Genomic DNA, 14810 nt, shown 5'->3' on the forward strand with positions numbered 1-14810 from the left:
TCAATGATATAATGCACTTGTATTAATTTAACTCTTTATTAGGAGAGGTCTGTTGGACAAAAACACTGCACTTATGGGATATCACCAATCAACTTGGTTAATTGGAGAGCCTTTGCTATTTCCGCAACACAACAACTGGCTCTCAGAGACGCACTTGTGAACATTCACCCAGCAGGAGTTCCAGGAGAATGATTAGGAACAGGGACCACATATTATCTTGGTTTAGGGTTGCCAACCCTCCTGTGCACTCAGGGAGAAAATGATCATAAGCGCCGCCTCCCCACCCCCACCCTCATGAATGTGTTTCCTAGATCTGAAATATTGGAGATGAGGTAAAATCGCTGTTTGACCAGGCGGGGTGTTCGGAGGTGGAAAGTCATGTGATAAAACCTCCAGAAACATGTCCAGAGTTGGCAACTACACCCTGGCCAGGGACAGCCATCAAAGCATTGGTCAGAAGCAAAGCACAAACCCTTCCTGGCCAGTACCATGCTTGGCAGTGGCACATTGTCATGGAGTCATGGTGACTGTTACATGGCCTCCTATTGTTGCTGCCAGCCCAATAAGCAGCTGAATCGTATTTCTCAGAAGAGATATAATTCCCAACACTTGAGACCCGCTGTCAGGACTCTGACCTGTCTAAGTCATGCTCTGTAACTCAGCTGGAGAATACCTCTATCCCTCTGTGTGCTAAAGTGCTTATTTGGGGTGGAGGCAATTTTACAGGTGCAAAACAGACATCGTAAATGTCCAGTGTGGCGGGCTGCATTCATTCTGTGCCTGAAGTGCACCGCCCTTGATATTGGTCAGGCCTAGTCCTCTCTTACTCTCAGGATGCAGATTCACCCACCAACCCCTCTCCAACCTACATTATCCTGTCCATGTGGCTGTAATTCGTATGCGAGTGCAGACAGTGAACAGCAGCAGCCTATTCCACCATGAACGCATCATGGTGTGGCTCATCCTCTCACTATTTGCACTGGGGGTTACTAACCTGTGATCAAAAGTGAAAGCTCTGGATGATTAATTTGCCCCTCCTTAGCCTAGCAGCTATGAGGCTGAGCGTAGCAGCCCTACCACTGCCCCAGGCAGGATGGGAATCCAACCTGGGACTGTCCTAATATCAGTGCAGTGCATTCACAGATTGAGCTTTTAGGGTTGCGACCTTGTTGGGGTTTATTTAAGTTGCACCTACCTGACCCCTAAATAGTCTGACCCTTGAATAAAACTCAGCCAAGCGATGTGCCTTAAATTAGGTTGTCGGGAGTCCATGGCTGTTCTTTGGTGACGCCCCCAATACATTCACTTTATGCCACATTTTACCATGACATATGGCTCCCAGCTGGTGCTTCCATATTTTGCTCCATCAACCCATGTCTTACCAAGCGAATAATTCAAAGACATGGTGTCCAAGTCCATCAGTCCTTCATATTCCAAATGCTTTTGCATTCATAGACAGCCCCAGTCCCAATATCATCAAGAGAGGATCAATATTCCCTGACCCAGGCAATCAGTACGGATGGTACATTCGAGGAGTGTGGACAAAAACTTGGACTGTTTTGGGCTGACACTTGATCCTGGGCTGGTCAGGGCTTGGCCTGAGTTAGGCTGGGCAGGTCCCGGCCTGAGCAGTAAGCAAATGAGCTCCGTACTCCGATTGGCTGGAGTCCAGGATCTGTACCTTCGGTGGGCAAATCGAGTCGGCCTTCTTCACCTGGAGGAGAGACAGACAGAGGAATTAGACAGGGTACTTAATTTATCAAAGTGTTGACTCCCAGGCCATCTCCACCACCGCCAAGTCATATTATTTGAAGAGCTGTCTCAATGACCCTATGTAGCTTTCAACCATCCAGTCCAGTAATCAGCCAGGCTAATTCCCACTCTGTACTGAGTTAACTGATTTCACACTTGGAGTACAGTGCACAGTCCTGATCACCATATTATAAAAAGGATGGAGAGGCACTGGAGAAGGTGCAAAAAAGATTTATAAGGATGAAAACAGAACTGAGAGATTATACTATCAGGAAAGTCTGATAAGGCTGGGGCTCTTTTCACGTGAAAAGAGAAGGCTGGGAGGCGACTTGATAGAGATCTTTAAAATTATGAAGGGGTTTGATTGGGTAGATGTAGAGACGATGCTTCCACTTGTAGGGGAGACCAAAACTAGGGGTCATAAGTATTAGAATTAGAATTAGAACATTACAGCGCAGTACAGGCCCTTCGGCCCTCGATGTTGCGCCGACCTGTGAAACCATCTGACCTAAACTATTCCATTTTCATCCATATGTCTATCCAATGACCACTTAAATGCCCTTAAAGTTGGCGAGTCTACTACTGTTGCAGGCAGGGCGTTCCACGCCCCTACTACTCTCTGAGTAAAGAAACTACCTCTGACATCTGTCCTATATCTATCACCCCTCAACTTAAAGCTATGTCCCCTCGTGTTTGGCATCACCATCCGAGGAAAAAGACTCTCACTATCCACCCTATCTAACCCTCTGATTATCTTATATGTCTCTATTAAGTCACCTCTCCTCCTCCTTCTCTCCAACGAAAACAACCTCAAGTCCCTCAGCCTTTCCTCGTAAGACCTTCCCTCCATACCAGGCAACATCCTAGTAAATCTCCTCTGCACCCTTTCCATAGCTTCCACATCCTTCCAATAATGCGGTGACCAGAACTGCACGCAATACTCCAGGTGCGGTCTCACCAGAGTTTTGTACAGCTGCAGCATGACCTCATGGCTCCGAAACCCAATCCCCCTACGAATAAAAGCCAACACACCATATGCCTTCTTCACAGCCCTATTAACCTGGGTAGCAACCTTCAGGGATTTATGCACCTGGACACCAAGATCTCTCTGCTCTCATGCTCACATCTCTGTCCTGGGATTGCTGCAGTGTTCCAGTGAACATCAACGCAAGCTCGAGGAACAGCATCTCATCTACCGATTAGGCACACTACAGCCTGCCGGACTGAACATTGAGTTCAATAATTTCAGAGCATGACAGCCCCCCATTTTACTTTCATTTTTAGTTATTTTTTCTTCCTTTTTTTTTTACATTCCTTTTTACATTTTTTACAGTATAAGACAGTCACTAATAAAACCAATAGGGAATTCAGGAGAAGCATCTTTCCCCAGAGAGTGGTTAGAATGTGGAACTTGGAGTAGCTGAAATCAGTAGCACAATTACATATAAGGGGAAACTCGATAAGTACAGAAGGCAGAAAAGATTAGAAAGTTATGCTGATAGGCATTACATGAAGTAAGGTGGGAGCAGACCCATGTGGAGCATAAGTCCTGGCGTAGACGTCTTGGGCCGAATGGCTTATTTTGTACCGTACATTATATTTAAGCTCAGTGACGTTGCTACAACTGGCCTCATCGTCCCTAAGTTGGGGGGTCAGGGATGGTAGCGAGGGGGATGGGTGGAGTGTATCAATATCGGGCAAGGCTTCCACCCTGATCACAATCCAGTGATCTCTCTTCCTGGACTGTGTGGTCTTCGGGCAAAGGAAACATTCGGTTTGTGTGTGTTTGTGCACGCATATGGACATGCTGTTAGAGGAGGGGTAAATGTGTGCGTTACCACTTATAATTTACCCCTCAAATTTATAGGATTTGCAACATTAAGTGTCACATGTCACAAATTTATGAAGTACAATAATTAAACCTACACTAACAGCAGTACTTACAACTAAACCTTGTGAGTTTTAGCAGAAGAATTCAAACATGTTTAAAGTTCAGAGCTTGGCATACAACCTGATCATCTTAATTGAATTCCAACATCAGTTCCAACAACCACTTTTTAATACCATTTTATTGCTCCTTTTGTGTGACGATTTGCATGTTTCTACATTACATAATTACAACAAAAGGTGGCTTTCATTATGCTTCATTCATAAGGGGCATAGGAACAGGAGGTGGCCTTTCATCCCCTCGAGCCTGTATCAACATTCAATCAGATCATGACTGATCTGTACCTCAACTCCATCTACTCGTCCTGGTTCTGTAACCCTTAATACCCTTGTCTAACAAAATCTATCAAACTCAATTTTGAAATCTTTAGTTGACCCCCAGCCTCTATGGCTTTTTGTTTTTTTTTTTATATTTCCAAAATATACTTTATTCATAAAAATCTGTAAAAATTACATTGCCAAACAGTTTCCAAACAGCACCAAAAAATACAAACATTGCAAGGGAGATCAGTTTCCTTCAATACTGTCATGAGTTTCTTCCCAACCCTTCCGTTTCTCAATTGTCATGTCAATTACAGTTTTACATTTACAGCAATTCAGAATATTAACGATACAGTTCGAGGGGTTTCCCATGGATCCAGCCCCTCAGTCTAGCTTGGTGGGGGAACCTTACACTGTGGTCTTTCCCCATTGAGCCTTTGCTGCGGCTGCCCCAAGCTTTAGTGCGTCCCTCAGCACGTAGTCCTGGACCTTGGAATGTGCCAGTCTGCAACATTCGGTGGTGGACAACTCTTTGCGCTGGAAGACCAGCAAGTTTCGGGCAGACCAAAGGGCGTCTTTCACCGAATTGATAGTCCTCCAGCAGCAGTTGATGTTTGTCTCGGTGTGCGTCCCTGGGAACAGCCCGTAGAGCACAGACTCCTGTGTTACAGAGCTGCTTGGGATGAACCTTGACAAAAACCACTGCATCTCTTTCCACACCTGCTTTGCAAAGGCACATTCCAGGAGGAGGTGGGCGACCGTCTCTTCCCCACCACAGCCAACGCGGGGGCACTGTGCGGAGGGGGCGAGACTTCGGGTGTGCATGAAGGATCTGACGGGGAGGGCCCTTCTCACCACCAGCCAAGCTACGTCTTGGTGCTTGTTTGAAAGTTCTGGTGATGAGGCATTCCGCCAAATGACTTTGACGGTCTGCTCGGGGAACCATCCGACAGGATCCACCGTTTCCTTTTCCCGTAGGGCCTTGAGGACATTCCGTGCAGACCACTGCCTGATGGACCGGTGGTCAAAGGTGTTTTTCCGCAGAAACTGCTCCACGAAGGATAGGTGGTACGGCACGTCCCAACTGCACGGAGCGTTCCGCGGCCATGTGACCAGGCCCATCCTTCGCAACACCGGGGACAGATAGAACCTCAGCACGTAGTGACACTTGGAGTTTGCGTACTGGGGATCTACACATAGCTTGATGCAGCCGCACACGAAGGTGGTCATCAGGATGAGGGCCACGTTGGGTACATTTTTCCCGCCCATGTCCAGAGATTTGAACATCGTGTCCCTCCGGACCCGGTCCATTTTAGATCCCCAGACGAAGCGGAAAATGGCTCGGGTGACTGCCACGGCGCAGGAGTGGGGTATGGGCCAGACCTGCGCCACGTAGAGCAACAACGTGAGCGCCTCGCACCTGATGACCAGGTTCTTACCCACAATGGAGAGAGATCGCTGCCCCCACATGCCCAACTTTTGTCGTACCTTGGCTACTCGCTCCTCCCATGTTTTGGTGCACGCCCCGGCCCTTCCGAACCATATCCCCAGCACCTTCAGGTAATCTGACCTGACGGTGAAGGGGACAAAGGATCGGTCAGCCCAGTTCCCAAAGAACATGGCCTCGCTCTTGCCGTGGTTAACTTTGGCTCCCGAGGCCAGTTCGAACTGGTCGCAGATGCTCATCAGTCTGCGCACGGACAGCGGATCCGAGCAGAAGACGGCGACGTCATCCATGTACAGGGAGGTTTTGACCTGAGTGCCTCCGCTGCCTGGGATTGTCACCCCTCTTATGCTCGCATCCTTCCTAATAGACTCAGCAAAGGGTTCAATACAGCAAACAAACAAGACCGGGGACAGAGGACAGCCCTGTCTGACTCCAGATTTGATCGGGAAACTTTCAGATTCCCACCCGTTGATTGACACTGCGCTACTGATGTTTGTGTAGAGCAGTTGGATCCAATTGCAGATTCCCTCCCCAAACCCCATTTTGGAAAGCACGTCCATCATGTAGGTGTGCGATATCCTGTCAAAAGCCTTCTCCTGGTCCAGGCTGATGAGGCAGGTGTCCACCCTCCTGTCCCGTACGTAGGCGATCGTATCCCTGAGTAGCGCGAGGCTATCAGAGATCTTCCTGCCGGGTACAGGCTTTTTGTGTGGAGAGTGTTCCAGATTTCCACTACACTTTGTGTGAAGAAATGCTTTCTGACATCACCCCTGAACAGCCTAGCTCTAATTTTAAGGTTATGCCGTCTTGTTTTGGACTACCCCACCAGAGGAAACAGTTTTTAAAAAATCTACCCTGTCAACTCCTTTAATCAATTTAACACTGATTTGATGATGTTCTGTCCTTGCAGCTCCAGATTTGTGTTACAATCAGTGACATGCATGAAAGTAACAACATCTCTGTTTCTAACTCCCTATACTTGACTACAAGAATCACACTTGCTGACTTTCCAACTCCATGCTGTGGTATTTCTCAGGCAGATGTTTATCTTAAGTGAGGCTTCAAGGCCTCCCTTCTAATGAATTAAATCTTTCCTTCATTCTTTGGGACAAAGCAAGTTGATGCCTGTCCTGTGCCTGTGCTGCTGAAGTTCGTAGCCTTTTCTTACCCATGTTACCGATTTAACCTTTCTTATTTAGTAGCTGGTTACAAACTTGGAATTTCTGTATATTTTTTGCTATTTTAAAGTAGTACAAATTCAAGAATCAAACTTATCCACTTAACAAGGAAAGTTTAAAAAGTGGAGGTTGGCCCTTCCTCTCAGAGGCCGATTGACCCACTTATGTGGCCAATTAAGGACCTCTTCCTGCTACCAGCAGCGGGTGGGACCTCAGCCGCATCTGGAGACTGTCAGGTGAACCCCAGCGGACTTCCTGTGGGCTCAGAGGGGGTGGGGGGGACCTCCTTTTTTGGCCCTCTTTGACCCATGGAATGCTCCCCCAGCAGCCTGTCCCCATAGCAACAACATTGTCTGCCCTCACCAACCACCTCCTCATGGGGCCTGCCTGACTGGCCCGGATGCCTGCAGACCCCACTTACCTAGTTGGGAGGGCGCCATCCTTCCATAGTGTCCTCTTCTTCCAGGTGCAGTCCCAGTAGCGGCCACTGCAGCAGGTGGCACTGCTGATCTGTCAGCCCTCTGATTGGCCGGCTGCACTTGGGGGCACGTGGCTGTCCTTTAAAGGGATGGAAGCCCTGACAGCAACAAATTAGTTGTCAAACCCTGTAAAATGCATCTGGGGGTCCAACAAACAGGCAGGGCAGGGTCATCCCGGCTTTCCGGCCCATTGCCAGGACCCCCATTGTGAGCATAAAATTCAGCCTGTTAACCCTGTTTCTCTCTCCACAGATGTCCCAAAGCACTTTACAGCCAAAGGAGTACTTTGGAAATGTGTTTATTCAAATCAGTCTGATTAACCCTTTCCTTACAGTGCCATGGACAACACTACTTCCATTTTCACCAGGTGCTACATGTTCTTGATGGTTGGTGATTGGGAGTGGGATTCCTGGCTGATTTGCTTCCTGATACTATTCCAGGAGTTGTGACAATTTCAATCTCTACTACATCAATGCTTGAAGCTTACATCAAACAACTCAGTAACGCCCCTCATCAGGCGCTGTAATTATAAGGCCCAGGGGAAGCCTGAAGTATTTGATAAAGTGGCTGTTTTACCCAAACACCTGAGAGTTAAGAGGAGAGAGGAGAAAATCCTTGAGTCAGTCAGCATTCAACTGTGTCTAAGTAACTTCTTAGGGCTAATTAACCTAATGAAATTGCATTTCTGTAGCATCTTTCATAACCTCAGGAGATCGCAAAGCGCTTTATAATCAATGATGTATTTTTGAAGTGTACTCACTTAGAATGTAGGAATCATCACAGCCAATTTGCACATTGCAAGGGCCAACAAACAGCAATGTGATAATGACCAGTTAGTTCATTTTAATGATGTTGGTTGAGGGATAAATATTCGTCAGGCCACATAAGAACATAAAAAACAGGAGCAGGAGGAGGTCATACAGTCCCTTTAGCCTGCTCCATCATTTAATAAGATCATGGCTGATCTCTGATCTCAATTCCATTTTCCTGCCCCATCCCCATGTCCCTAAAGTCCAATAATCTATCTATGCTCAGTCTTGAATATATTCAACAACTGAGCATCCACAGCTCTCTGGGATAGACACCGGGAAGAACTCCCCTGCTCTCTTTGAATAGTGCCATGGGATCTTTCACATCAACCTGTGAGGGCAGACAGAGCCTTGGTTTAATATCGCATCCAAAAGATGGCACATCTGACAATGCATCATTCCCTTAGCAAGTCAGTAGAATGTCAGCCTAGATTCTTGCACTCAAATTTCTGGAATGGGTCGTGAACTCACAACCTTCTGACTCAGAGGTGAGAGTGCTACCGACTGAGCCACAGTTAATGAGCATCAGTAACCTGAAAGACTAAGACATTAAGGGTTACGAAAAAGATCCACATCTAATAAACCACAGTCAAGTTGCAAGTCATGACATGGACAGAGTACAGGATAAAAAGTGATAGACTTGCATCTCATCCCATTACTGAGAAATGTCTCAAAGCATTTCATTGTGTACTGCACATACAGTGAAGTGCACTCATTGTTTTGTAAGCAAAAGTGACAGCCAATTTGGTACACAGCAAGGTCCCACAAACAGCAATGGGACAAAAGACCAGTTAATCTGTTTTTGGAGTTGTTGGTTGAGAAAAGAAATGTTTCCCAGGAGAACTCTCTACTCTCTGAATAGTGCCATTGGAGCTTCATGAAGGTCCACCTGAACCAAAGGGACAAGCAAGACATCTCACCAAGAGGACAGTGCCTCCAAGAATGCAACCCCCTCGGTATGGTACTGAAGGTGGTGTGCTCAAGTCCCGGAGTGGGCTTGAACCCACAGTTTTTGATGTCGTTGTCATTAGTATGCCATTGACAGGCTATGTGCAACACAGTGTAATGTGAGTGCCTGGATGTCCCCATCAATCCTAATGTCGCTCAGACCCACAGTAAGAAGCCGGATTCCCTTATTGGGGGAATGAGAATCATAGGTCCGCAATGGGATGGACCAAGTAAATTAAACTCTGCAGAGTGCTGCATAGGGCACGGGGATAAGTCTGACTGACTCAAACAGACAGGGCACAGGATTCCTTCTGACTGACCCAGACAGAGAGGATATGGGACTTCATCTCACTGTTCCAGACAGAGGGCACAGGGCTCTGTCTGACTGACCCGGTAGGGAACAGGGCTCTGTCTGACTGACCGAGACAGAAGGGGCACAAGCTCCATCTGAATGCCCCAGACAGAGGACACGGGGCTCCATCTGACTGTCCCAGACAGAGGACACGGGGCTCCATCTGACTGTCCCAGACAGAGGACATGGGGCTCCATCTGACTGTCCCAGACAGAGGACATGGGGCTCCATTTGACTGTCCCAAACAGAGGGGACGGGGCTCCATCTGACTCAACCAGCCAGAGAGGGCATGGGCTCCATCTGACTTTCCAGAGCAAGACATGGGGCTTCGTCTGGTTGTCCCAGACAAAGGAAATGGGATTCTATCTGATGGCTGCTGCCAGGCCCCTTTAGTACAATATAAAATGCGAACAGACATGTGACCTGTTGTCTGCACCCACTTCCTGCTCAACCAGGTAACCTCACTGTCTATATATAAACCACAGTTCAAATAAAGCAGCTTGAAGGCCAATTAGAAGAACAGCGAAACCACACACAGTAACTGGTTCACAGCACAAGCACTCAACCGGCTTCCTAGTAAAAACAGCTACAATCAAGATAACTGGCTCAAGTGCACTTTCTTAAGCTTTGCATTTTTGCATTCCACTCTCCCATTTTCCCCCCACCCTGGACTCTTGCTGAGGTTCAATTTGATATGCACAAGCACCTTTTTTTTTATTTGTTTGTGGGATGTGGGCATCGCTGGCTAGGCCAGCATTTATTGCCCATCCATAATTGTCCTTGAGAAGGTGGTGGTGAGCTGCTTTCTTGAATCGCTGTAGATACACCGACAGTGCTGTAGGAAGGAAGTTCCAGGCTTCTGACCCAGAGACAGTGAAGGAACGGCGGGTGATATAGTTCCAAGTAAGGATGGTGTGGGGCTAGGAGGGGAACTTGCAGGTGGTGGTCTTCTCATGCATCTGCTGCCCTTGTGCTTCTAGGTGGTAGAGGTTGCGGGTTTGGAAGGTGCTGTCAAAGGAGCATTGGTGAGTTGCAGCAGTGCATTCTGTATATGAGACACACTGCTGCCACTGTGCGTTGTGGTGGAGGGAGTGAATGTTGAAGGTGGTGGATGGGATGCCAATCAAGTGGGATTTCCTGTCCTGGATGGTGTCGAGCTTCTAGAGTGTTGCTGGAGCTGCACCCATCCAGGCAATTGGAGAGTATTCATTCACGCTCCTGACTTGTGCCTTGTAGATGGTGGACAGGCTTTAGGGAGTCAGGTGGTGAGTTAATTACCACAAAATTCCCAGCCTCTGACCTGCTCTTGTAGCCACAGTATTTATGTAACTGATCCAGTTTAGTTTCTAGTCAATGGTAACCCCAGGATGTTGATAGTGGGGGATTCGGTGATAGTAATGCCATTGAACGTCAAGGGGAGATGGTTGGATTGTTTCTTGTTTGAGATGGTCATTGCCTGGCTCTTGTGTGGCGCAAATGTTACTTGCCACTTATCAGCCCAAGCCTGGATGTTGTCCAGGTCTTGCGGCATATGGACATGGGCTTCTTCAGTATCTGAGGAGTCGCAAATGGTGCTGAACATTGTGCAATCATCAGCGAACATCCCCACTTCTAACCTCATGATGGAGGGAAGGTCATTGATGAAGCAGCTGAAGATGGTTGGGCCTAGGACACTACCCTGAGGAACTCCTGTAGTGATGTCCTGGGACTAAGATGATTGACCTCCAAGAACCACAACCATCTTCCTTTGTGCTAGGGAAAAATCCAACCAGCAGAGAGTTTTCCCTGATTCACATTGACTCCAGTTTTGCTAGGGCCCCTTGATGCCATACTCGGTCAAATGCTGCCTTGATGTCAAGAGCAGTCACCTCACCTCACCTCTGGAGTACAGCTCTTTTGTCCATGTTTGGACCAAGGCTGTAATGAGGTCAGGAGCTGAGTGGCCTTGGCAGACAAAGACTGAGGGTCAGTGAGCAGGTTATTGCTGAGCGAGTGCCGTTTGATAACACTGCCGACGACACCTTCCATCATTTTGCTGATGATCGAGAGTAGACTGATAGGGCGGTAATTGGCCGGGTTTGATTTGTCCTGCTTTTTGTGTACAGGACATACCTGGTCAATTTTCCACATTTCCAGATAGATGCCATCCGAGGCTATCTAGCCCAAATGGTCATTGTTTATCTCTGAATATAGTCAGCAAGTTGCAGTAGATATCACTACTGAGCCAGATCCTGCTCTGAGCCACTGACGTAGCAAGGGTCTGTAGATAGAGGGAGCTAGCTCTGGTTCTCACCACAGCATCCCAGGACCAACTGTACCATGCCTAAGAAAAAGAAAGAAAGAAGGAACTTACATTTAATAGCACGTTACATGACTTCAGGATGTTCCAATGCACTTTACAGCCAATGAAGTATTTTTGAAGTGTAGTCAATATTGTAATGTAGGCATTGGTGCAATCAATTTGTGCAAATTAAGGCTCACAACAGCAATTAATAAATGGCTAAATATTCTGTTTTAGTAATGTTGGTTAAAGGATGAATATTGGTCACGATACCAGCACAACTCTTCGAAATAGTATATTACTGAAAAATACTCAGATTAAACTCCATTGAGGTTTAGTGTGTGGGTGATGAATCCCATTGAGGTTTGGTATGTGGGTGATAAACTCCCATCGAGGTTTGGTATGTGGGTGATAAACTCCTATCGAGGTTTGGTATGTGGGTGATAAACTCCCATCAATGTGTGGTATGTGGGTGATAAACTCCCATCGAGGTTTGGTATGTGGGTGATAAACTCCCATCAAGGTTTGGTATGTGGGTGATAAACTCCCATCGAGGTTTGGTATGTGGGTGATAAACTCCCATCAAGGTTTGGTGTGTGGTGATGAATTCCACTGAGGTTTGGTTTGTGGGTGATAAAATCTCACTGAGGTTTGGTGTGTGAGTGATGAATCCCATTGAGGTTTGGTTTGTGGGTGATGAATCCCAGTGACGTTTGGTGTGTGGATGATGAACATCATTGAGGTTTGGTATATGGGTGATGAAACCCCATGGAGGTTTGGTGTGTGACAGATGAACCTCTTTGAGGTTTGGTTTGGGGGGTGATGATTCCCATTGAGGGTCTGTGTGTCAGTGATAAAATCCATTGAGGTTTGATGTGTGGATGATGAACCTCATTGAGGTTTGGTGTGTGAGTGATTAATCCCATTCAGGTTTGGTGTACAGGTGATGAATCCCATTGAGGTTTAGCGTCTGGGTGATGAATCCCATTGAGGTTTGGTATGAGTGCTCAATCCAATTGATGTTTGTTGTGTGGATGATGAATCCCATTGAGGTTTGGTGTGAGTGATGAAACCCATGAGGTGTGGTGTATGGGTGATGAATCCCATTGAGGTTTAGCGTCTGGGTGATGAATCCCATTGAGGTTTTGTGTAGGGATGAGAATCTCATTGAGGTTTGGTGTATGGGTGATGAAATCCCATTGAGGTTTGGTGTAGGGATGAGAACTTCATTGAGGTTTTTGGTGTGTGGATGATCAAATCCCATGGAGGTTTTGTGTGTGACTGATGAATCTCTTTGAAGTTTGTTGTAGGGCTGATGATTTCCATTGAGGTTTGGTGTGTGGATGATGAACCCCATTGAGGTTTGGTGTGCAGGTGATCAAATCCCACTGTGGTTTGATGTGCGGGTGATCAAATCCCATTGAGGTTTTGTACGTGGGTGATGAAATCCATTGAGGTGTGGTATGTGAATGATGAATCCCTTTAAAGTTTGGCGTATGGTTGATGAACCCCATCGAGGTTTGGTGTGTGGGTGATGATTCCCATTGAGGTTTGGTATGAGTGCTCAATCCAATTGACGTTTGTTGTGTGGATGATGAATCCCATTGAGGTTTGGTGTGTGAGTGATGAAACCCATGATGTGTGGTGAATGGGTGATGATTCCCATTGAAAGTTGGTCTGTCAGTGAGGAACCCCATTGAGGTTTGGTGCATGGATGATTAATGCCATTGAAGTTTGGTGTATGGTTGATGAACACAGTTGAGGGTTTGGTGTGTGTATGATCAAATCCCATTGAGGTTTGATGTGTGGATGATGAACCCAATTTAGGTTTAATGTGGATGATGAACCCCATTGAGGTTTGATGTGTTTGTAATCACATCCCATTGATGTTTTGTGTCTGAGTGATGAATGCTTTTGAGGTTTGGTGAGTGGATGATCAGATGCCATAGAGGTTTGACGTGTGGGTGATGATGCCCATTAAGGGTGACAGTGTGTATGATAAAATCCCATTGAAGTTTGGTGTGTGGGTGTGAATCCCATTGAAGTTTGGTGTGTGAATGATCAAATCCTTTTCAGGTTTGGTGTGTGAGTGATGAATCCCATTGAGGATTGTTGTATGGGTGATGAATCCCATTGAGTTTTGGTGTGTGGATGATCAAATCCCATTGAGGCTTGGTGTGTGGATGATGAATGCCATTGACATTTGATGAGCAGGTGATGAACGCCACTAAAGTTTCATGCGTGGGTGATAAAATCCCATTGAGGTTTAGTTTGTGGGTGATGAACCCCATTGAGGATTGATGTGTGAATGATGAATCCCTTTGAGGTTTGGTGTAAGGGTGATCAAATCCTAGTGATGTTTGGTACGTGGATGAGGAACCCTACTGAGGTTTGGAGTGTGGGTGATAAAATCCCATTGTGGTTTGGTGTGTGAGTGAACGAATCCCTTGAAGTTTGGTGTGTGGATGATGAACCCCATTGAGGTTTGTTGTGTGGGTAACGAATCCCATTGAGGGTTGGTGTGTGAATGATGAATCCCATTGAGGTTTGGTGCATGGGCGATAAAATCCATTGAGGTTTGATGCGTCGGTGATAAAATCCCATTGTGGTTTGGTGTGAGGGCGATCAAAGCCATTGAGGTTTGGTGTATGGGGGATCAAATCCCATTGAAGGTTGCTACCTGGGTGATGAACCCCATTGAGCTCAGTGTGTAGTTGATCAAATTCCATTGAGGTTTGATGTGTGGGTGATAAAATCCCATTGCGGTTTAGTGTAAGTGATCAAATCCCATTGAGGTTTTCTGTGTGGATGATCAAATTCCATTGAGGTTTGGTGTGAGGGTGATAAAATCCCATTGAGGTTTGGTGTGTGAATGATGAATCCCATTGAGGTTTAGTATGCGGGCGATCAAATCCCATTGATGTTTGTTATGTGGGTGATGAACGCCATTGAAGGTTGGTGTGTGGATGGTCAAATCCCATTGAGGTTTGGTGTGTGGGTGATGAATGCCACAGAAGTTTGGTGTGTGAATGATCGACCCCATTGAAATTTGGTCTGTGGGTGATGAATCCAAATGAGGTGTGGTGTGTGGTTGATCAAATCCCATTGAGGGTTTGGTGTGTGGATGATGAACCTCATTGAGGTTTGGTGTGTGAGTGCTGAATCCCATTGAGGTTTGGTGTGTGAGTGCTGAATCCCATTGAGGTTTGGTGTGTGAGTGAACGAATCCCACTGAGGTTTGGTGTGTGAGTGAACGAATCCCATTGAAGTTTGGTGTGTGAGTGATCGAATCCCTTTGAGGTTTGGTGTGTGAGTGAACAAATCCCATTGAGGTTTGGTGGGTGAGTGATCAAATC

At 46.7% G+C, this 14810-nt stretch overlaps 1 protein-coding gene across 3 annotated transcripts in view; it reads right to left on the bottom strand.

The window, feature by feature from the left end:
• rad51b (RAD51 paralog B) overlaps positions 1-14810 on the bottom strand; it is a 694153-nt gene continuing 679343 nt past the window's right edge. For 2 of the 3 annotated variants that reach the window (XM_068039630.1, XM_068039632.1), the window contains exon 11: positions 1-1714. In XM_068039630.1, the coding sequence (XP_067895731.1) occupies positions 1587-1714 (128 nt within the window). In that variant the 3' untranslated portion in view covers positions 1-1586. The remainder of the gene's footprint in view (positions 1715-14810) is intronic. The other variant, XM_068039633.1, reaches the window with a different exon arrangement.

Source organism: Heterodontus francisci, chromosome 9 (genome assembly GCF_036365525.1).
Source record: "Heterodontus francisci isolate sHetFra1 chromosome 9, sHetFra1.hap1, whole genome shotgun sequence".
NCBI classification, from domain to species: Eukaryota; Metazoa; Chordata; class Chondrichthyes; order Heterodontiformes; family Heterodontidae; genus Heterodontus; species Heterodontus francisci.